A 23,407-nucleotide genomic window follows, 5' to 3' on the forward strand; every position below is an offset into this window, starting at 1 on the left:
CTTCTCCAGCCCCTGCAGTGGGTCTCGGGTGATCAAAGGCACCTAGATTGGCCCGGCGGGTGTGACTCAGTGGTTGAGCGTCGACCTATGAACCAGGAGGTCACAGTTGGACTTCCGGTCAGGGCACACGCCTGGATTTCTGACTCCATCCCGGGTTGTGGGGGGAAGGGGAGGTGTGAAGGAGACAGCCGATCAATGATTCTCATCCTTGATGTTTCGCTCTCTCCCTTTCCCTTCCTCTCTGAAATCGATAAAAATATTTTTTAAAAAAGAGAGCGGGAGACCTAGATTGTTACAGGCTGCCTGTTGAGAGCCTCCCTGGACTCATGGAAACTTGCCTCCCACTTGCAAATTCTGCTGCTATAGGCACAGACAGGTTTCAGTTAAGATCCACATTTGTGATGCAGCTCCCTCTGACCTCCACCTCCTCCTACAAACAGATCACCCAACACCAGTCGATCCACTTGAGGCCCAAATGGCCTCCCTTGTCTCCAAGTTCTGAGTCTAATTTTGGCCAGGTGGTAGCAGTGGTGTGCTTCAGAATTCCACATCAAGTGTGTGTGACCTTACACATGGCATTTTACCTTTCTGCGCCCCATGTTCCATGTGCCTAGTGAAGACACTCAACTGCAAGTTCTCCAAAGGCCCCTTTGGACTCTGAGATCAGTGATTGGCACACACTTGTGGGTTGTTAAAAGCCCCTAGTGGTCTAGAGCCGAGGTTAGCCATTCATTGTTTGTCAAGAGTCTGAGAACAAATACTCTTGTCTTCACCAACCATATGGTTTGTAGTAACTACTCAACTTTAATGCAAAAGCAGCCATAGACCATATGTAGGCACAGCGTGGCTGTGTTCCAGTAAAACTTTATTACAAAAACACACAGCTGCTCAGTTGGGTCCATTGGCTGTAATTGTCTAGGGTTTACATCCCAAGCCTTTTTACACACCATCTTTGGATCCTCTCAACCTTTATCCTAAATAGAATAGTTGTTACTATCCTCTTTTTTATATATTATTTTATTTATTGTTTTTTGTGGGGGTTTTTTGAGAGAGAGAGGAAGTGACGGGGGGGGGGGGGCGGGGCGGGGGGAGAGAGAGAAACATCAATCGGCTGCCTTCTGCATAAACTCCCAACATTGGATCAAGCCCACAACCTGGGCTTGTGCCCCGACTGGGAATGGAACAGCATCTTTTCAGTGCACAAGACAACTCTCAACCAACTGAGCCACACTGGCCAGGGCTACTATCCTTGTAAATGTAAGGAAACTGAGACTCAAGATCATCTTGATAGTGAAAAAGGGAAGGGATTATAGTTATAGAATAGTCACAGGAATGTAAAGTACAGCATCAAGAGTAATACTTAATAATATTGTAATAACTATGACAGGTACCACGTAGGTACTAGACTTGTTGGAGGAATCACATCATAAATTCTATAAATGATTAAGCACTGTGCTGGACACCTGAAACTAATATATATACACACATACATACAATATTGAATGTGAATTGTAATCCTATATAATAAAAGGCTAATATGCAAATCAACCGAATGGCAGAACGACCGGTCGCTATGACGCGCACTGACCACCAGGGGGCAGACACTCAATGCAGGAGCTGCCCCCTGGTGGTCATTATGCTCCCACAGGGGGAGCACCACTCAGCCAAAAGCTCTGAGCCAGGCTCATGGCTGGCGAGAGCAGCGGCGATGGTGGGAGTCTCTCCCACTTCCGCGGCAGTACTAAGGATATCCAACTGCTGGCTTAGGCCTGCTCCCCTGCCATCAGTTGGACATCCCCCGAGGACTCCTGGACTGCGAGAGGGTGCAGGCTGGGCTGAGGGACGCACCCCCTCCCCCCGCAAGTGCATGAATTTCGTGCACCAGACCTCTAGTTCAAAAATAAAAATCTTAAAACATAAAAAACAAAAAAGATTGTCTTGATTTCACACAGCAGATCTGGTACCAGTCTCTGAGTTTCAGAGCATTGTATTTGCTAAGTTTACCATTTTCTGCCATTTTTCTAAGGTAGAAGCAATGTGCCATTCAGGAAAGTGCTTTTGATTCTCAGAAGGAATCAGGTTATATAAGCTAAAGTATGAAATGGCAACCAGGCAACCCACATTGGAAGCATGATATTCTTTGCAGTGAACATAAATCAGTTTAATACTAAAAAAAAAAAAAAAAAAAAAAAATGTAATTTAAAAAATAATTGTTTCTATGTGCGGGGTACTCTAGGTAAAAAATAAAAAAAAATTTTAATAACAGATCTATTCATTATCCAACTTTTTCCTTCCTCAATAAATTCATTCTCACATTGATAAGCACAAGGAAGTAGAAGAATGGGTTATCTTTTCTTGGAGCTGCTGAAACAGGATATGATTTAAACAGGTGAATTCTAGTTAGAATGGAGTCCAGAGCTTTGCACATTTCACTGTTTTGTTGTACTGAGTACTTTCCTAAGAAATGCCATTTCATCTAAAAACAGTTGAGATTTGCCCAGCCAGCCTCGCTCAGGGTTGAGCATCGACCTATGAATCAGGAAGTCAAGGTTTGATTCCTGGTTAAGGCATATGCCCAGGTTACAGGCTCGATTCCCAGTGTGGGCATGCAGGAGGCGACCAATCAATGATTCTTTCATCATTGATGTTTCTATCTCTCTCCCTTTCCCTTCCTCTCTGAAATCAATAAAAATATGTTTAATTAAAAAATAAAAATAAAAACAGTTGAAACTTAGAACAAAAGCCTGCAAAAGAAGGGGGGCTTAAACGTGGGTGAATTGTTTTCCAACTTTCTGTCATGAGAAATTTAAAACATACTGAACCACTGGAATAATAGTACATAGAACAGCCAAATCCCCACCACTTAAATTCAACAATAATTGACATTAACTTTATTTTCTTTTTCTTTTAATCTTTGCTGCACCATTTCCTAGGCTGCAGTAATCATAGTGCTTCACCCCTAAAATGTGAGCTTGCATCTCTAGAGGACAGAACATCTATTGTAACCACAGTATCATCATCACACCTAAGAAAACTCACCAGTTCCCTAGTAGTGCTTAGTCCAGGGGTGGGGAACCTTTTTCTGCCAAGGGCCTTTTGGATATTTATAACATCACTAGAGGCCCGTTGCATGAAAATTCATGCACTGGAGGGGGGTTCCCTCAGCCCAGCCTGCCCCCTATCACAGTCTGGGAGCCCTCAGGGGCGGGAGGCAACCCAGCAATCAGGGGAAGGCGATGCCCCATCACACCTCTGCTGCTGCCACTGCCGGTGGTGCAAGCCTTGGCCGGCCCTGGTTACCTGAGCTGTGGGCGGCCCTGGGCGGCTGGGGGGCTGAGGGGACTGGGGGACTCCAGAGGCAGGTGCACGGAGCAGCCGGGCACACCTGGGGGTGGGCCCGGCCTTGCCGCACACCTGTCGCCCCAGCAGGGCTGAGGGGACTGGGCGCCACCATCTTGTGGCTGTGGGTACCACCATCTTTGAGGGCATGGCAGTCAATTAGCATATTCCCTCCTTATTGGCTGTGGGTGCCTCCATCTTTGAGGGCATGGCAGTCAATTAGCATATTCCCTCCTTGGCTGTGGGCGCCACCATCTTTGAGGGCGTGGCAGTCAATTAGCATTTTCCCTCCTTATTGGCTGTGGGCACCACCATCTTTGAGGGTGTGGCAGTCAACTAGCATATTCTCTCCTTATTGGCTGTGGGCACCACCATCTTTGAGGGTGGGGCAGTCAACTAGCATATTTCCTCCTTATTGGCTGTGGGCGCCACCATCTTTGAGGGCATGGCAGTCAATTAGCATATTCCCTCTTTATTAGATAGGATTTGCGGGCCATACAAAATTATCAACTTAAAAATTAGCCTGCTATATGTGGTCAAACATTTGATTAATTCACCCCTAATTGCCTTGGCCGGGCCAGAGCAAATGATTTCAAGGGCCTTATATGGCCTGAGGGCCAGATGTTCCCCATCCCTGCCCTAATCCAAGGGTTGACAAACTTTTTTTGTAAAAGGCCAGGTAGTAAATAGTTGAGGCTTTGTGCAGGTCATGTGGTCTCTGTCACAACTACTTAATTCTTGTTGTTGCCACAGACACTACATAAATGGGTGGACGTGGACGTGGCTGTGTTCCAGTCAGACCTTCCAGAAAAACAGGCAATGGCTTATTGTGATCAATGGTTCCCATTTTGTTGACACTTCTTCTATTCCTTTCATTTTTCCTTAATTGTCCCAAAAGAGTCTTTTATAATTTTTTCCCCAGAGGTGAGTTTTTAACATTTTTTCACTTCAAGCTTTTGGATCTTGTTCTGTGTTTTATTTTGTCTAGGGTGATTGATAAAGAGTTCCTTGTAATTAGCAACACAGCATTATTTGGTAACATCACAACAATTTTGCTCTAAACATCTGCCCTGTCCTACCTGGTTTGGCTCAGTAGATAGAGTGTTGGCCTGAGGACTGAAGGGTTCTGGGTTCATTTCCAGTCAGGGGCACATGCCTGGTTGGGGCTCAATCCCCAGTGGTGTGCAGGAGGCAGCTGATGAATGATTCTGTGTCATCATTGATGTTTCTATCTCTCCTCCCTTCCTCTCTGAAATCAGTAAAAATATATTTAAATATACATATATATACTAGAGGCCTGGTGCACGACATTCGTGCACTGGGGGGAGGGGGCATCCCTCAGCCCAGCCTGCACCCTCTCGCAGTTTGGGACCCCTCGAGGGATGGCCAATTGCCAGCTTAGGCCCACTCCCCATGCTGCTCCCCACAGGTAGCAGGCCTAAACCGGCAGTCGGACATCCCCCAAGGGGTCCTTAGCACTGCCACAAAGGCAAGAGAGGCTCCCACCAACACTGCTGCGCTCACCAGCTGTGAGCCTGGCTTCTGGCTGAGCGGTGCACTGACCACCAGGGGGCAGCTCCTGCGTTGAGTGTCTGCCCCTTGGTGATTGGTGTGCATCATAGCGACCAGTCATTCTGCCATTCGGTCAATTTGCATATTAGCCTTTTATTATATAGGAGATATATATATATATATATATATATATGTATATATATACGTATATATATACACGTATATATATACATATATATATATATATATATATATATATATATATATATATATACACACACACATACATACACACACACACACACACACACACACACACTGAGTGGCCAGACTATTATGATCTCTGAATGCATAATAATCTGGCCACTCAGTGTATATCCTATATAATAAAAGGCTAATATGCAAATTGTCCCCTAGACCAGGATTTCGACCAGCAGGCAGGCCGGCCAACTGCCCATTTCCCCTCCCCCTGGCCAGGCTAGCCAGACCCCACTCATGCACGAATTCATGCACTGGGCCTCTCTAATATATATATATACATATATAGATAGATATAGATATAGATATAGATATATAGATATATAAAGGCCCAGTGCACGAAATTCGTGCACGGGGGGGGGGGTGTCCCTCAGCCCAGCCTGCACCCGCTCCAATCTGGGACCCCTTGGGGGATGTCCCACTGCTAGTTTAGGACCCCTAACCGGCAATCAGACATCCCATTCACAATCCGGGTCTGCTTACTCCTAACCGCTCGCCTGCCTGCCTATCTGATGCCCCTAACTGCTTCTGCCTGCCAGCCTGATTGCCCCCTAACCGCTTCCCTGCTGGCCTGATTGACACCTAACTGCTCCCCTGCCAGCCCGATCGCCCCCAACTGCCCTCCCCTGCTGGCCCAATCGCCCTCAACTGCCCTGCCCTGCTGGCCTGGTCGCCCCCAACTGCCCTCCCCTGCTGGCCGGATCTCGCCCCCCAACTGCCCTCCCTTGTCGGCCTGGTCACCCCCCAACTGCCCTCCCCTGCAGGCCTGGTCGCCCCCAACTGCCCTCCCCTGCTGGCCTGTTCACACCCAACTGCCCTCCCTTGCAGGCCCGATCACCCACAACAGTCCTCCCCTGCTGCTTGATCTTGCCCCCAACTGCCCTCCCCTGCTGGCCTGATCTCGCCCCCAACTACCCTCCCCTGCAGGCCTGATCTCGCTCCCAATTTCCCTCCCCTGCCAGCCTGGTCGTCCCCAGCTGCCCTCCCCTGCAGGCCTGGTCGCCCCCAGCTGCCCTCCCCTGCCAGCCTGGTTGCCCCTAACTGCCCTCCCCTGCAGGCCTGGTTGCCCCCAACTGCCCTTCCCTGCTGGCCTGATCTCGCCCCCAACTGCCCTCCCCTGCTGGCCTGATGGCCCCCAGCTGCACTCCCCTGCCAGCCTGGTTGCCCCCAACTGCCTTCCCCTGCCAGCCTGGTCACCCCCAACTGCCCCCCCACACACAGGCCTGGTCGCTTCCAGCTGCCCTCCCCTGCAGGCCTGGTTGTCCCCAACTGCCCTCCCTTGCTGGCCTGATCTCGCCCCCAACTGCCCTCCCCTGCCAGCCTGGTCACCCCCAACTGCCCCCCCCCTGCAGGCCTGGTCGTCCCCAACTGCCCTCCCCTGCTGACCTGTTCACACCCAACTGCCCTCCCTTGCAGGCCCGATCACCCACAACAGTCCTCCCCTGCCAGCCATCTTGTGGTGACCATCTTGTGGCAGCCATCTTGTGACGACGTCGCGGCAAGGGCAATGTGAAGGTCATCTTGTGGTGGCCATCTTGTGATGATGTATGCGATGCCACCTAGGCTTTTATTACCGTACTTTCCGGCGTATAAGACGACTTTTTAACCCAGGAAAATCTTCTCAAAAGTCGGGGGTCTTATACACCAGAAAATACAGTAGGTTAGAAAAATCTGACAATGTATATCAGATTGCTTAAAACCCAAATACCGTATTTTCCAGCGTATAAGACCCCCGACTTTTGAGATTTTCCTGGGTTAAAAAGTCGTCTTATATGCTGGAAAATACGGTATATAGGAGATATATATATATATATATATATATTTTTTTTTTTTTAACATCTGTCCTGCAGTTGGATATGGTTTAGATGCTCTGTTGTGGTCACAAGCAGCTTTTATCTTATTTCCTGTTAAAAAATATTGGCTGCCACTTGGAAGTGAAAAGGCACCTTTTACAACCCGTTCACATTGCAGAACAGGTCTGACGGCTGACCACAATACCATTTAGCTCATTAATGTGTACAAGGCTTCTGTTTGAAGGTGGAAGTATTGATGCTGCTGTTATTATTAGTATTGCATGTTTAATATTTTGCAATCAAAGGAGTCTTCCCCACTTCCTCCCATTCTGATGTCAAGATGGAGCAATCCACTTGGGGGCCTCAGGGACTCCTTTCATGGTCATCGACTCATCGATGCTGCTATTGCAGTTCTAGATTTTTGTCTGCTAGGTCAAGATTCCACTGGAAGATGGAAAAAACATTGCACTCCATTTAAGCCCTTCTATTTGATTAATCATATGTATGTACTATAAAAATTGTTTTAAGAAAAAGAGGATTTAACTCTAAATGTTTATATACTGAAGTTGACTTAAGTGGTTTGTTTTTAATTTCTGGTAACTATGTTTGAAAGATAGTCCATGTAAGTGTTACTGGACGGGACTGGGTTTGGAGTGGGTCTCCTGGGGTGGCCAGTAGTGTGTGGTTTCTTGACTTCATGCAGGAAAGATTTAACAAACGCATCCAAGTGATTTTGAGAGTAGTTTATTAAAGCTGGGACAGTGAAACAGGAAGGGCTTAGGATAGAAGAGGCAACAGGAGAGAGGGCTGCTTTGGCTTTTAGAAACGTTCTAGGAAAAATGGGCCACGCTGGGCTGCAGGAACTCACTAAGAAGTAAAAATCACCACAACAGAAGTGAGTCAAGGTGGGGCTGCTGTTAGCTCACTGGGAAGTCAGAGAAAATGGGGCCTTGGACACAGGTTCAAGGGTAAGCCTGCGATGAGCTGCTGCTGCCCACTGCTCCCCTATTTGCAGCCTTATGGACACCCTTAGAGTTTAGGAGAAAGAGCAGAGATACATGCCTAAGGGAGAAAGGCGTGGGCATGCTGTAGGGAGAGTGCACCGTGGGTCCCTTGTCTTGAGACTTTTTATCTTCCTTTTGCTGGATGGGAATCTTTAGGGGACGGTCTTAACAGAATATTCGTTAGTTTCCCAGGTGTGTCCTTCAATATGTTGATTCATCAAAATGTGGTATAAAGGGGTCAGGGTTATTTCCCAGTTAGTTTCATGTTTTAAAAATGTCATAGAAGAGGACCAGGACTGAGGCCAGTCTGCCCCCAGGACGGTCTGGAATGTGTAAACCATTTGTTCTTAAGTGTCCTTGGTTAGAGAAGATAAAACCTTGTGATTCATTGCTCAAATCAGTTGGCCTTGTTTAATTATTTTGTCTCAGTTTCCCTTATTACACTTGGCAAGGAATTTCCCTAGCTTCTTACTGCCCCCATGTACAATTAAGATTACTAAAAGCAATGATATAAGACTTTTTTAAAGATATGTTTTTATTGATTTCAGAGAGGGAGAGAGAGAGACAGCAATGATGAGAAAGAATCGTTGATCAGCTGCCTCCTGCATGCCCCACACTGGAGATTGAGCCCGCACTCCGTGCATGTATCCTGACTGAATATCAAACTGATTTCCTGGTTCATAGGTTGACACTCAACTACTGAGCCAAACTGGCCAGGTGATATAAGACTTTTAAAAATTCATTATGATTTGTGTTAATACAGGGATATCTTTTCATCTTAGTTTATAATTTCTTTTGAACTAGCACACAGTTTGGAATTTAACAAGTATAAACTCTTACAATTGAAACCACTGTTTATAGATAGGAGCATTTCTTGTAGAAAAGACTAAAAAAATCTAGTTATCTTTTAGGGGTTTTTTTTGTATAATTATAATAAACCAAATCCAAACTTCCCCTTTAATCTGATTATGTTATTTTGTTTTAAAGTCGACAGCTTAAATCCATAAATATAGCATTTGAAAGGAAGTACTGCATCTGTGTGTGGCATGGAATGAGCATCACATGAAAACACAAGTCACTGCAAAAGATGTGGATTGAGTCCACTCGTGTTTCAAAAAATGAGACTTATTTCTATATGTGTGTGCATGTAGCCAAGTATATAAATGCATAGAAATAGCTGGAACAGAACACAACAGCTGTTAATATATCGTGTGTTTTAAATGAGGTAATAATGAGTAAAGTTTAACAAGTTTTTTCTGGTAAAAAGTTAATGTCTCCAAATTATAGCTGAAATATTTGGACTTGTCTACGGACCTAGAAAGGAAATTGGCATGTATGCAAGTAAGGGTTCTATTATTCTTTCAATTTTAGTCTCCTGATTACTTGATGGCTCCTAACTTGTATCTTCCTTTGTGAAATACAGAAAATTACCAAAGAAATGGATGACTTTCTACAAAAATTGAGGCAGAAGGTCAAAATCGGAGTGGTAGGCGGCTCGGACTTAGAGAAAGTGCAGGAGCAGCTGGGAAATGATGGTGAGTTATACATTGCTAATTACAGTTTGGTAAAAGAGTAACTTCTTATGATGATATTGAAACCCGTAGCCATGGAGTATCATAACTAGCCCTGAACCCTCATCCCTATTTCCTTGTTTGGGGAAACACGTTCTCTGTCTTTGTTTTTCCCGTTTTTCTTCCTGTAAATAAATTTCTGGAGTTGCTGATGGAGCACTTGGTACTCAGATACATGGGTAGATTCATCTGTGTCTTTGCCTGTCATACTTCTTGTCCCACCCACTGCCCTTGTAGCCTCAGCTCAGGCCCTGTTTCCTGACTGTCCTCACCCAGGTGTGAGGTGCCCTCTGGGTCTAGGGGCTTCCTCTCTGTTGCCCTAACTCAGGGTTCCCCAAAGTTCCCTTAGTCATGAGTCAACCAGACTCCTCCCCCACCTACTGAACCATAATCCCCAGCACAGGACCCCAGGAAGCTGGCGATTCTTATGGGCTTTCACTGGAGATTCTGACTCAGTGTGTCTCCAGGCTGGGGAAATGTATTTTAGCAGCTACCCCGAGAGCTTCTAATGCCCAGCCTGCTGCTGAAGCACTCTCGATTATTGGAAACTGTCTGGTTATAAATTTGTCTTGAAGACTAGGACTGGATTATTCATCTCGTAGTCCCAGGGCCTCCAGGGTACCTGGCCTATAAGAAAGAGTGGGTGGAAAGGTAGATGAATTCTTTTCATCACTATTAATGTTTTTATAACCAAGCAGAGTTCCATCCACTCAGCGCTGCAGATAGCCAATTACTCTGATGTGGGTGCAGTGAAAGAAATTGGTGTTTATTGTATAGCACTGCACAGGGGGACCAGGCGGCTTGTGCTGGAAAATCTGAATTCCCGATCGTTTACAGACAAGAGGTTTTATAGAGCAGAAATCATGAGTAATCGTGAGTAAAGAGTCCAGGGTGGTGGGCTGTGTCGATGGTCAGTCTTTACACAAGCTTCAGCACTCTTATTAAGCTTCTGGTGGCATCCTGTCCGGGTCTTGAACAGGGGAGGTCTGTAAGACATCTTGGGGTTGTGAATCAGTGACATTATCTTAAGAGCAGAAAGAAAAGAACAGAGTTGTACATTTCATGCTTAACAAGTTACATTCTTCTGTTATCTCTTATTTAATTGATTTTAGAGCGATGAATAGAGAGAGAGAGAAACATGGATGTGAGAAAGAACCATCGATTAGTTGCCTCCCATACATGCCCTGACTGGAATCAGACTCGAAACATAGGCATGTGCCCTGACCAGGAATTGAACCCGCAATCTTTTGATTTATGGGATGACATTCCAACCAACTGAGCCTCCCAGTCAGGGCCCCTCTCTGGTATCTTAAGCAGACATATATACATTTTGAAACTTGCTTTACAGGCAGGCCTACAGGCCCCAGGACATGAATACATTCCAGTGCAGCTGTGACTCTTTTTTTTTTTTTTTAAATACATTTTATTGATTTTTTTATAGAGAGGAAAGGAGAGGGATAGAGAGTTAGAAACATCGATGAGAGAGAAACATCGATCAGCTGCCTCCTGCACGCCTCCTACTGGGGATGTGCCCGCAACCAAGGTACATTTCCTTGACCGGAATCGAACCTGGGACCTTTCAGTCCGCAGGCCGACGCTCTATCCACCGAGCCAAACCGGTCAGGCCAGCTGTGACTCTTAAGAAGAACTAATTTCATAACTAACTAAAAGCTAAATTCTAATATATCAAATCTGTTAGGATTTGGCCCAGACAATTCTCTGTCGTAGGGCTGTCCTGTGCACTGCAGATGTTTAGCAGGGTCCCTGGCCTCTGCCCACTTGATGCCAGTAGCACCCTCACCCCCCGTGTAACAATCTAAATGTTCCCAGACATTCCCAAATGTCCTCTAGAGGCAAATTCACCCCCAGCTGGGAACCACTGTTCTAGATGTAATACTTTACCGTCCAAATCTGAGCAGGCTGTGTTTCCTGGACCAATAGAGAGCAATCTCTGTGTTCCTTTTAAAACTCTGTTCCTTTGCCTTAATTTTCCTCTAGGTGCTCTGCTTAGAAACACTAAACAACATAGTAAGGCACATTAAGCCTGGAAACTGTGCTACCTGGTCCCGATTGCCCTTTCTGCCTCTAGCCACATATTTACCCACGGGCTCAGAGGTTTTGTGTCAGTGTAGGACAATGTCCGTACTTTTCCGTGAGTCAAAACAACAGAATCAAAACATTCACAAGCCAAAAGGAAGTTAGGACCCACCTGTGTCAGAATCACCTGGGGAGTTCTTTAAAATACCCCCAGCACAGAGCCTGGGAATCCGCATGTTAACAGCATTTAACATTTGAGAATTCATTTTGATTTGGGTGTGTAGAGTCTCCAAATCTGACTACATATAAGAATCAGCTAAAGAGCTTTTTTTTTTTTTTAATCTGATTTTTAGCCTGGCGCCTGCAGAGTCTGATTCAGAAAGCAGAGCCTAGAAGTCTGCACAGTTTCATCGTGTTGGTGATGCTGATTCACAGGAGGTTTGGAAACCGTCATTGGCTTCCATCTTCCTTTACAGACAGGCAGGCTGAAGGCAGAGGCATGAAATGGCCCATCACCGAGTCTCCCATCTCCAGCCTAGTGATCATACTTTAAATATGTAATGAAGAGCCTTAAAAATAAATAAACTTAACGGAGCTCTTTCTCATTCTCCCAGTCTGTGAAGATGAGGTATTCTTTCAGAGTCCGTACTGGAGTTCAGCAGTTTTATTGGTGATTCGTGTTAATCAAGACATAGAAACAAACAAACAAAAAAAGACAGAAACACAAGTTGCCATTCATTGCATTCTGAGTTTTCTTTTGTTTTGGTTGCAGTGATTGAAAAGTATGATTATGTGTTTCCAGAAAATGGCTTGGTGGCATACAAAGATGGGAAATTCTTGTGTAAACAGGTGGGTTCTTGAGTATCCAACTACTGAACTGCTGTCTACTACTAGTGAAATGTTTTCCAAAAAGGTATTTGACCTGGCCACCTCTGGGGAGGTATATTTGGGAGCTGAGGAACAGGGTGGGAATGAATCTTCACCCTGTATTTTTTTACATTTGGAATGTTGAATCATGAAACTATTACATATTCCGAATGTTATCTATATTTTTATAACTGTTTTTTAAGGACACTTAATCTAATATTTCTGTTATGATAGCAGAGGCTGGGGCAAGCAGCGTCACTACAAGCATATTAAGGAGTACTATGTACTTAATACTCTTGTCAGTATTAAGATCATTTTGTTCAAATACGATATCTGAGAAAGCTGGAGTGAAACAAATATATTTTGTGTCAGTATTTTGATTGAATAAAAGCAGCACCAATAAGCTCTGTGGGCCTTCCATGAAGCATTTGAAAGATGATGAGTACAGAAATCTTGACTAACAAAGTAAAAAGTGCTTTTGACTGAGCCCTTTCCGGTTTGCCTTACGGTCTCAACCAGAGAACAAAGGGAAAGAAGGGAAACGGTGGTGGAGGCGCCATCCTCCCACATCAGCCGGGTGGCCCTGGACTGACATGGCTGAAGATCATCTTAAAAGTGCCTCCCACTGATCAAGTAACTCCAGTGTCTTCTTTATCCTAGAGTATTCAGGGTCACTTGGGTGAGGCCCTAATCCAAGACTTAATCAACTACTGTCTGAGCTACATTGCGAAAATTCAACTCCCGAAGAAGAGGTGAGTTTGCTTTTAGCAGAGGCTGCCGGGGAATGTGGAGGGATGTCATTGGGTGGGTTGGTGCTCTTTTAAGTCCAAAGCCCAGCGCTTAATAAAGAATCCCTGGAACCCTCTGTAAAGCCAGGGATAAAGGAATGAGCATGTAAATGATGGCACGTCCTCTTGATGGGAATTGAAAACAACATGCTTTCAGAGGCCACCGGGTAGGGGAAATGCCTGTGAGTCAGCAGTGTGGAAAAGCAGCATAAACCCCAGGCCGGGAAGTCTCAAACTGGAGGTCCGCAGACCAAATCCCACACAGCCAAGTGTGGTTGGCCCACGGTGTTAAACCATACCTGAATTAACTGCGATCATCTGAAAGTCTGATTTCACCTTTTGGAATGTCTGGATTTCAGGCTTTTGTTGCAACTGAAGACCCGACAACTGGATGCCCACATAGCAACACTCCCTGCCCCCACCCCCAGTCTTTCACAGGCCACTTCTCCCATCTTTCTGACTTCTGTAGGCATTGGATTTAGGGACCTACCTCTTGGATTCTGTTATCTCAGTTCCTATTTTTATTTATTTATTTTTTTTACTTTTAAATATTTATTGTTTTCAGAGAGGAAGGGAGAGGGAGAGAGAGAGAGAAACGTCAATGATGAGAGAGAATCATTGATCGGCTGCCTTCAACACACCCCACACTGGGGATCACACTCCCCACACTGGTGATCGAGCCAGCAACCGAGGCATGTGCCCTGACCGGGAATTGAACTGTGACCTTCTGGTTTATAGGTTGATGCTCAACCACTGAGCCACACCGGCTGGGCAAATAACAATAATGTACATACATGCCTACAGTTAAAAGATTGGCAGGAAATGGATACTTGTTAACAGTGGCTGTATCGTGGTGGAGAAGGTACAGGTGACTTCTTTGAAATACTTTCCATTTTCTTCTTAGTGTTCTGCACTTTATATGTAACACCTTAATGATCAGAGGGAGAAACATTTTTTAAATGGCATTTAAACTTCAAAGCAATACTGCACTTTGGTTACTCCTCACCTGAGGATATTTTTTCCGTTGGATTTTTAAAGAGAGTGGAAGGGAGGGGAGAGAAACATCAATGTGAGAGAGACACATCGATTGGTTGCCTCCCGCACACGCCCCGACCTGGGCCAGGGATGGAGCCTGCAACCAAGGTACGTGCCCTTGACCGGAATTCTGCAGGCTGATGCTCTATCCACTGAGCCAAACTGGCTCGGACGGCAATGCTGCACTTTGAAGACTAGCAGAATTGATGGGACAGGTGCCCCTGCTCAGCACCTCCACTGGGAAGGAAAGGGCTTCCCTTTCCAAAAGGGTCTCATAGGATGAGGGCACGTGGGTGAGGGCACGAGGGTGTTCATTATCCTGCTCTGTCTACTTTTGTGTGTATTAGAAATTCTCCATAGTAAAAAGTGAAACTATATCTTACATCCCAGGCCAGCTCAGTCTTTCTGTTAAGCATTAAGGAAGGATAAAAAAGGCAAGCAGAACCCTGTCCTCAGACAGGTGTCACCTCAGGAGGGAGATCCATGTGCGGAGCAGTAGTTCTGAATTAGCGTGACATGGTTGCTGAATTCAAGAGGCAGAACTGAGAGCTAGCTTGATCGGCCTTTGCCCACATTTCTCAGCAGTACTAGCTGTAGCAGTAAGACTTCGGTGTGGAGTTGAATGCTAGGCAAACCGCCTTAATCCTGATTTTTAGGACAGAAGGCTCGGCTTCCCTTCGTACCATGGGAATAGAGCAATACTGTGTCCCTGAATTGGGGAAAATTAACCTTTTGCACTCGGATGTCGAGTGTGACTCGACACGGTTAGCATCGAGATTAAAATTACTCTTTGAATGTATCAATAATTTGAAATATTAAAAAACCCAAATAAATAAGTTTGGATGAAAAGAAACTCCAGTTTTTTATTCTACTGCCGCGCTTTGTAAAATCTGGGGCATTTAAAAAATTAAATCCCGAGTAGAATAAAGGAATCGAGAAAAAAGCAAGCGAGTGCAAAGGGTTAATTGAGCTCTTTTTCTGACAGTTTAGGACCCGCAGCCCTAGGTCACCGTGGGAATGGTCACCAGTCCCCCCGCCCCCATTGTACATGTGGAAGGTGTAGGGGACACGGCTGATCTGCACCAACGCCAGGACCCCTGGGCGGGGAGGGGTTAGAGAAAATCTCCCAGGTGCACTGCAAGTTAGGCACAGCCGGGGAAGGAGCTGGGGTCGCAGTGTACTGTGTCTACCTTCTTGTGAGTACTCACTGCTTCGCAGTATGCAGATGGCTTCTGCATAAGCTGGAACATGTGGTTTTCACAAGACCTTCAGAGGTAACCAGAGTGGGTGCCAATAGCTCCAGCTGAGGCTAGACAGGGCCCAGAGTCGCCCAGCCCGTAAGAGGGGCCTTGGCCTTGAACAGGGTCCTCGCTCTGCACGCAGCCTGTGTCCTCTCAGCATTTACAGGTGGTGCTGGCTGGACATCGGAGCTGTGGGGCGGGGATAGCAGAGGGTCCAGGAAGAGTGAGTCAGCCTCACAGGCGTCCCTGCTAGAACCAGAAGACACGTCATAGCACACCGTCTGTACACAAAACACTTTGGTCTCATTTGTCAGAATAAAGAGCTTACCAGTTACCTGAGTTTTTAAGAAACTCTTTTTGAGATTCAAACTGGAAACATGGTAGGGAAAAGTGTTTTTTTTTTAAGAAACCCCTTCATTTGAGGTAACTTCAAAAGGGTCAGGCTGTTCTCGTTTTCTGTGTTAGATCAACCCGTCAGAGACAGCCCGCCAGTGGGTGACGAGTATCCTCAGTTCCTGGGAGTTCGTGGGGTAACCCTCAGAGCCTTTTCCTGGGCCACGTTGCTTGGTAAAGCAGTGACTTCAGGAGGTCCCTGGCAGAGTTGTCTGGGACATACATTTTCAAACTCCTCAGGAAACTTGGAGAGCTGGTCATCATTTTTATTAACTTAGATTCTCTGCCCAACGCCAGCCCTATTGAACAGAATAAAATGTGAGTTTAGGTTTTCTATAGCCACGTCAAAATAGAAAAAACAAAGGAACAGGTGAAATTAATTTCAATGTTTCAGTTCCATATATTCAAACTATAATTATTTTAACACTAGAGGCCCAGTGCACGAAATTCGTGCACGGAGGTGTGTGTCCCTCAGCCCAGCCTGCACCCTTTCCAATCTGGGACCCCTCGAGGGATGTCCAACTGCCCGTTTAGGCCTGATCCCGGTAGGAGCAGGTCTAAACGGGCAGCCGGACATCCCTCTCACAATCCAGGACTGCTGGCTCCCAACTGCTCACCTGCCTGCCTTCCTGATTGCCCCTAACTGCTTCTGCTTGCCAGCCTGATCACCCCCTAACCACTCTCCTGCCAGCCTGATTGATGCCTAACTGCTCCCCTGCCAGCCTGATTGATCCTAACTGCCCTCCTCTGCAGGCCTGGTCACCCCTAACTGCCCTCCCCTGCAGGCCTGGTCCCCCCCAACTGTCCTTCCCTGCAGGCCCGGTCACCCCCAACTTCCCTCCTCTGCCAGCCTGGTCACCCCTAACTGCCCTCCTCTGCAGGCTTGATTGCCCCCAACTGCCTTCCCTTGCAGGCCTGGTCCCTCCCAACTGCCCTCCCCTGCTGGCCTGATAGCCCACAACTGCCTTCCTTTGCAGGCCTGATCCCTCCCAACTGCCCTCCCCTGCTGGCCATCTTGTGGCGGCCATCTTTGACCACATGGGGGAAGCCATCTTATGTGTTGGAGTGATGGTCAATTTGCATATTACTCTTTTATTAGATAGGATAGTGAACATAAATTATTATTATTAATGATTACATTCCTTTTCCTACTAAACCTTTGAAATCTAATCTCCGTTCAGATGAGCTGAATTTCCAGACTCTCAGCTGCATGTGGCCCGTGGCTGCCAGGAGGCCCCGCACAGTGGAGTGTGGATCACACCAGCCTCTGCCTTTCGGAATCTCCCAGCTTTTCAGCTCACCTATCCATCTAGAACGTTGCCCAGATTGGATAATGTGCCTCTGTCCCCTTCCTCTCCAGGGGCACTTTCATCGAGTTCCGAAACGGGATGTTAAATGTGTCCCCTATTGGAAGAAGCTGCAGCCAAGAAGAACGCATTGAATTCTATGAACTCGATAAAGTGAGTGTTTCTGAAACATCCTGGGTTTGGGCAGATAAGAGGTGCCACTTTGTGGCCACAGTTACAGTGTGCAACACAATGGACAACCCGTGTCTTCTTGTTTTCCTCAGAAAGAAAACATACGACAGAAATTTGTAGCAGATCTGCAGAAAGAGTTTGCAGGAAAAGGCCTCACGTTTTCCATAGGTATTGTACATTCAGACTTTGCCGGGAGTGTGTGGTGGGCGGGTGCATGCCTGAAGTTGGACTGCCGCTTGCAGGTGGGCAGGAGGACTTAAGGAGCAGCCCCTCTGTAGGAGAAACCCACCCTCCTGGGTGATGGGCCAAGCAGAGACTTGCCCTGCTAGGTAATGGCTTCCAGCTGCTGGGCTGGGCTCTCAGTTCTTACCCAGCAGGAGCCCTCCCTGCATTTCTCCTCCTGGCCAAAAGTAAGAGCATCTTGCGTATTAATGAAGCGTAAGAACTTCCCCTCACGCCTTTGGGCAGGCAGGCACGTTAGCGAGCTCCATAGCAGAGGTGGGATGGGAGCCTCTTAGGTACATTAGACTGAATTAGACGCCAGCTCGGTTGGTTCTGCAAATCAAGAAACAGGCCCAGAAAGGAAAGGGGCCTTGGCTAGGCTCACCAGGCTTTCTTCACGACGATGGACCCGCACACGACCGTTTCTGGTGGCTGATGCAGACTCCTTCCCACGCTCAGGCCGCAGGCTTGTTTTTTTGGTAGAATATGCCTGTCAAATGCTTCAAGCAAGCCGATCTCCCCTGTCAGTGCCGATGAGTCATTTCTCAAAGCCCTCTCATTTACTAGCGCTAATAAATGTGTGGGTTGTGGGGAGACTGGGACTGCAGCGGGATTATGTATAATAGATGAATGGGTGGAGATGAACATTGTTCTGACACAGCTTTGAAAGGGTTTTTGTTGCGGGTGAAAGCTGCCTGTAAATCACCTCCCCTGTGATTTTCATTGTCCTGCAAGACAAGCTGGATGCAGCCGCTTCCAGGCATTCTCCGCCTCGGAGCTGAGGAGCTGAGCGAGTTGAAGCTGGAGATCAGCACCACTGAATGGGGCTCTTACCAGATGTCCCCAGCATGCTTCACTGAAACCCACTCGCTGACGGAGCACCTAAATGCAGTGCACCCCTCGCTCTGAGGGGTCCTCTGGGTCCCACTTTTAGGTTTTAGGTGGAATAATGTTGGAAAAACACATAAGGTGGAATGAACCTCTAGAACCTACCCCTAAAGGAGTGTAAGCTGCAGGCTCCAGTGACAGGTTGTTAGCCTCCCGGTCACCTTCAGCCTGTGTGTCCCCTCCCCACTTGGCAGGAGGCCAGATCAGCATCGATGTCTTTCCTCATGGATGGGACAAGAGGTACTGCCTGGGACACGTGGAAAATGACGGCTATAAGACCATTTATTTCTTTGGAGACAAAACCATGCCAGTGAGTACGGAAGTGTTTTTGTGGTTTCATTGTTTGGTTTGGGCTTGAAAGGAGGAAATGGACAAATGGGCTTTTTTCCCTTCACCCACACATTCCCCACCGGCCCAGCTCGAACTGAGTGATGCTTCTGTCCTCCGAAAGGGTGTGATTAGGGTGGTTAAGGCCCCCTCCCTCCCTGCTCGGACACCTGACACCTCAGTGGAGGTAAGAACCCAGTGAGCTTCGGTTTGGCTTTTGAATTAAATATTGCCCTCCTCCAGTGCCCTTCAGAACACCTGACCCAGGGCTGTTGTCAAATCCTCTTTGCATTTCAGAGCCCTCGCCATTCTTTTTCCTCAGTATTTTGTTTCCCAGAGCCATTCATTTAGTTTCTAAATGATAGGAGACAAAGAGTCTCTTGAGTCGGGAATTTGGGAGGTGAGGGGTCAGTCCTGAGCATCACACAGGGTACAGGATCCCCCCCTCCCCCAGGAAACCCCTAGTCCAGGACTGACTCTAAACTGGAACTGAGAGCAGAGCCCAGTGTCGAAGGGCAGCGCCAGCAGGAGGAGTCCCCGGGGGGAACCCCGGAGCCCTCTGGCAGCCTAGCAAGGCTCTCCTTAGGACAGGCAGGTGCCCAGGACATGGTCACCGTGAGGCCCGAGGGAGGCTCAGCGCCAGGGGCTCCTGCCCAGTCTCAGGCTCAGCGTCTCCCTTTAAATTCCTCTCGCCCTCTGTGCCCTGCGGTGGTCACCTTGCCATCGGCGTCCTGGGCCGTACTGCTCTCAGCAGGTGCATCATACATGCTGCATAGGGAGTTTTTTATCCCTTCACTCTCTGGTCCCCTCCAGAATACTTGGTTTGTTCAGCTAAGATCTATCCCAGGTGGCCCTGCCTTTCAACATGAAAGGGACTTCTGGATACATAGTTTCGTGTCCTTTCAGAATTATGAAATGGGGGTTCAGAAAGGGTAAGTAACTTGCCCGAGCTGGGAGCACCAGAACAAACTCCCTGCTCTTTCAAGGAGTGTGCTTTCCAGTCAGCAAGTGAGAAAGATTCCAATTCCCAAAGGAACGCAGTTCTTTTCAGGAGGCAAATCAACCAGCCTTTTCCTAATGACAGAGAGAACCAGGGTCTAATCACATCCCGCACCCAGCACTCCGGACGCAGCGGTGCCTTCAGTAGCGGCGCCTTCAGTAGCGGCTTTGGGAGAAGTTAGCTGATGAAGTGACCCGAGATCTAAGGAACGGCGAGGAGCTCCTTCAGTCCTCCCAGGGGCGCCGTCTCCTCCAGGCTGAGGAGAGAGCCCTCGGACAGGAGAGAACACCTTTCTGTGAGGATGGCATTCTGCTGTGTTCCAAGTCCCCCAGGTGGGCCTTTGCACAATGCAACCTAGTTCTTGAGCAAGTTTGAAAGTGACTTCCTTTGGGAATTCTTCATTTCTGAATGTGTTTCCTATTCTGTTTAACCGCTACATTGTCACACATCAATTCTGTTTTCCTAAATCTCTCCTGCTTTTAAGAAATGGGCACTATTTCTAATATGTCTTTATTGATTTCAGAGAGAGGAAGGGAGAGGGAAAGATAGAAACATCAATGATAAGAGAGAATCATCATCAGCTGCCTCCTGCATGCCCCCTACAGGGATCGAGCCCGCAAACGCAGGCATGTGCCCTCACCGGAATCGAACTGTGACCTCCTGGTTCATGGGTCGATGCTCAACCACTGAGCCACACAGGCCAGGGTAAAAAATGAATATTATTCCATGGAGGTTCCCCCCACCCTCATTCTTAAGTAATATGCATAAGTCACCTATCATCACTTCTGATGTGCCTCCCAGGCTTTCCTCTCTGCAGATAGGAGCTCACTGTGGCACTCCTGCATGTTCATTGTTTACTTCCTGCTTTTGTTCTCAAACCATATTTTATTTCCCCCAAGTTAGTGAGTCTTCTCTGCAAACAAGATGTTAATGGCTATAGAACATTCTGTCATTGGGGCGTAGTCATTCACCCGTTCCCTAGGAGAGGCGGCTGTAGATCGCGGCTTCTTGCTGTTGAAACGAACACTGCTCAGCGCATCATTCTTTGCCCTCAGCTCTGATCCTCTTGTCAGTGGTTTCCTAGAAATGGGAGTGGACAGTCCAGCATTCTAAGCCTTTTAACAACATGTCGATTCTTAAAACTTTAGGCACAGAGCTGTCAAATACTAGCTTTAAACGCTGTTCACATTCGGGGATAGACACTTCGAAAGTGTTTTCTCTCTGTGTATCAAAGCAAATGTTTTTGCAGCTTCCAGGGAAGTGGCACCTGGGCTAAGAGCTGTCAGGGCGAAGCCATTTCCCTGCCGAGCACCCCGGGCTCAGGACAGCCTGCGAGTCCTCTCCTGACACAGCCTCTGACGGGACCGCTGCTGCACAAAGGGTGCCGCCTGCCTGAGCACCTCCAGAGAGCAGAGTAAAGGAGGAGGCCTGGGCCTTGCTTTTCTGAGTACTTGTCAGAAACCCCTCATCCTTCCCACCAGTCACAGCAACCAGGTCTGAAAACCCAGCTCTGAGCTCTGCTTAGGGGCTGGGGGAGACCGGTTTGCCTCAGGAAGGAGATGGCCAGGCACAAAAGACGCGCCCCAAACTGCTCTGCCTAGCATTCTGGGGGCTGCAGCTCACTGTCACACTGAGAAGGCAGCCACATGCTGCCAGCAAGCAGCACGCCCTCCAATTCCCATTTCCTACATGTGCCCTGGTGGGCCACCCAGCAGTGGTCCCGGACACTGGGCACCTTGCAGCACTTGCTGTCATCTCTCAGCTCTTAGGACATCCTGGGCCTCTAGACCCAGTAGCTTTTATTCCTTCCCCAACTTTACTGAGGTGCTTGTACAGCCCCCGCAGTGACTGTCCCCCGCAGCCAGGAGAAGCCCTGCTCCACGCTCGTTGGGGGCACAGCCCTCAGCTCTGTGCCCACCACAACTAGGCCTTTGACAGATGCTAGTTAACTGACCTGAGGTCAGCGTCCATGGGCAGCAGGAATGTGAACTGCAGGCGACAGGGAGTCTGTCTGCCCGCAGGAGTGTCAGCTTCCTCTTAACACAGTCTCCTCTGTCTCCAGTGTCAGGATGATCGGGGTTCACTCCTGTAACAGTGTGTGCAGAACTGGGGTGTGATGGGGACTCAGCCTCCTCGGCCCCTCCCCTGCTGTCTGGACACTGCAGACACCGCCTTATGTTTCACCCCTGGCCCGCCCGGTGGGGATTTAAATATTCATGGGCGGTTTCTCTGAGCTGAGGTCTCTCCTTTGGACCCATCATTCACTCTAACAAGAATGTGATCTCCGTTATTCATCCCTTTGCCCCTTCACTCCCTTTATCTTCTCTCAGGAAGCGGTTTTGTTTGTATCCTGGAAGCTGAGCTTCCGCAGCCCGAGCCAGGGAGCCTTCGGTGCGCGTGCACGTCGAGTGGGAGCTTCGCTGTCTGAGGCCTCGCTGCTCCAGAGGGGCCCTCGCAGCTCAGTGCTTTGGCTCTGCGGCTGCCTCCCTCCGACTCTGGTTCGCAAGCTCTGTGCAGCCACTGCGCAGAGGGGGCCGGCCCTGGCAGGAGGGGAGGATGGTAGAGGTTGGTGGGGTTTGTGGTGCAGACGCTTCGCTGCCCTCTGAAAGCAAGCGGAGCTGAAAGGGACCCAGCAGCCCAGCCCAGATGAGGGAGGTTTTGATTCTCTGGACCCAGCTTCCGTGGGTGAATTCCACAGCAGCTCCCAGCCCCATCCCGGCAGGACCAGGGAGACTCATGCAAATTAGGCATCTGCCAGGCACACATCTGTCCCCAAATGTGACATCCTCTCCAGGTAGGGGCAGGCACAGCTGTGAGCCCGCCTTCCTTCAGCCGTCACTCTGCCTCATGGTGCACCCTGGCTGGCGGCTGGGGCTCCCAAATCCACTCTGCTTCTGTCCTCACCCCGTTCTCCAGAAAGACCCAGCTGTAGGCGAGCCTCACTGTGGCCTGGAGTGCCGCTTTCTGGTGGCTTCACAGGTCTCAGGTCCTGACCGTGGTCTGCAGACCCTCCGGGGCCTGGCAGGTTCTGAGAGCTGAGCTGCCTTCCCCGTAGGGAGCCGGTCACACGCTTGTCCCCTCCCTTCCTCAGGTCTCTGCTCAGAGGTCCCTCCCTGGTCACTCCGGGTTCCCTTCCCCCTGTTCTTCGCAGCTCTTTCCCACGTCGGGAGCTGGGGGGCAGCCCTCATGTCGTTTTGTGGTTTTGTTGCCGCCCCTGTATCTCCAGTTGCTGAAACCATCCAGGCAGGCAGGGAGCAGCTGAGTGACAGGTGACTACTAACTGCCCTCCTAAGTCTGTGATGTTGGCTTCTTCCGGACACTGCGGGAGTTTGTTTTCCCTCTGAACGTAGTGCTCTGTGGTGTTTACCTGCCAGGCCATTTCTAAGAGAAATCTGGCTTTTTTTAAACCAGAGGAATTACTAGAAGTGGTTCCACAGCTGCTTGCTTAGGCAGCAGATACAGAGCCTCTGGGTGACCAGATGCCCGCAGGCTCCCGGGCACACTGGGAAGGGCATTCACGGGCAAGGTCAGGGCCCCCTGACACGGCTCCTCCACCCAGCACACCTTGGGCCCTCCCTTCCCCCTGGGAAAGCATCTGCTTGGGGACTGGTTCATCGTCAGGTAGGAGAGCAGGAGTGATTTCATGGGTCAGTC

At 48.4% G+C, this 23,407-nt stretch overlaps 1 protein-coding gene across 1 annotated transcript in view; it reads left to right on the top strand.

Annotated features, from left to right (window-relative positions):
- The window catches only part of PMM2 (phosphomannomutase 2), a 28,125-nt gene that overhangs the window by 708 nt on the left and 4,010 nt on the right, over positions 1-23,407 (top strand). The window contains exons 2-7 of the mRNA XM_079781415.1: positions 9,330-9,441; positions 12,287-12,363; positions 13,042-13,133; positions 17,199-17,298; positions 17,409-17,484; positions 18,621-18,736. Coding sequence (XP_079637541.1) covers positions 9,330-9,441; positions 12,287-12,363; positions 13,042-13,133; positions 17,199-17,298; positions 17,409-17,484; positions 18,621-18,736 — 573 coding nt within the window. The remainder of the gene's footprint in view (positions 1-9,329; positions 9,442-12,286; positions 12,364-13,041; positions 13,134-17,198; positions 17,299-17,408; positions 17,485-18,620; positions 18,737-23,407) is intronic.

The sequence above is a fragment of the Cnephaeus nilssonii genome, assembly GCF_951640355.1.
Source record: "Cnephaeus nilssonii genome assembly, chromosome: 2".
NCBI classification, from domain to species: Eukaryota; Metazoa; Chordata; class Mammalia; order Chiroptera; family Vespertilionidae; genus Cnephaeus; species Cnephaeus nilssonii.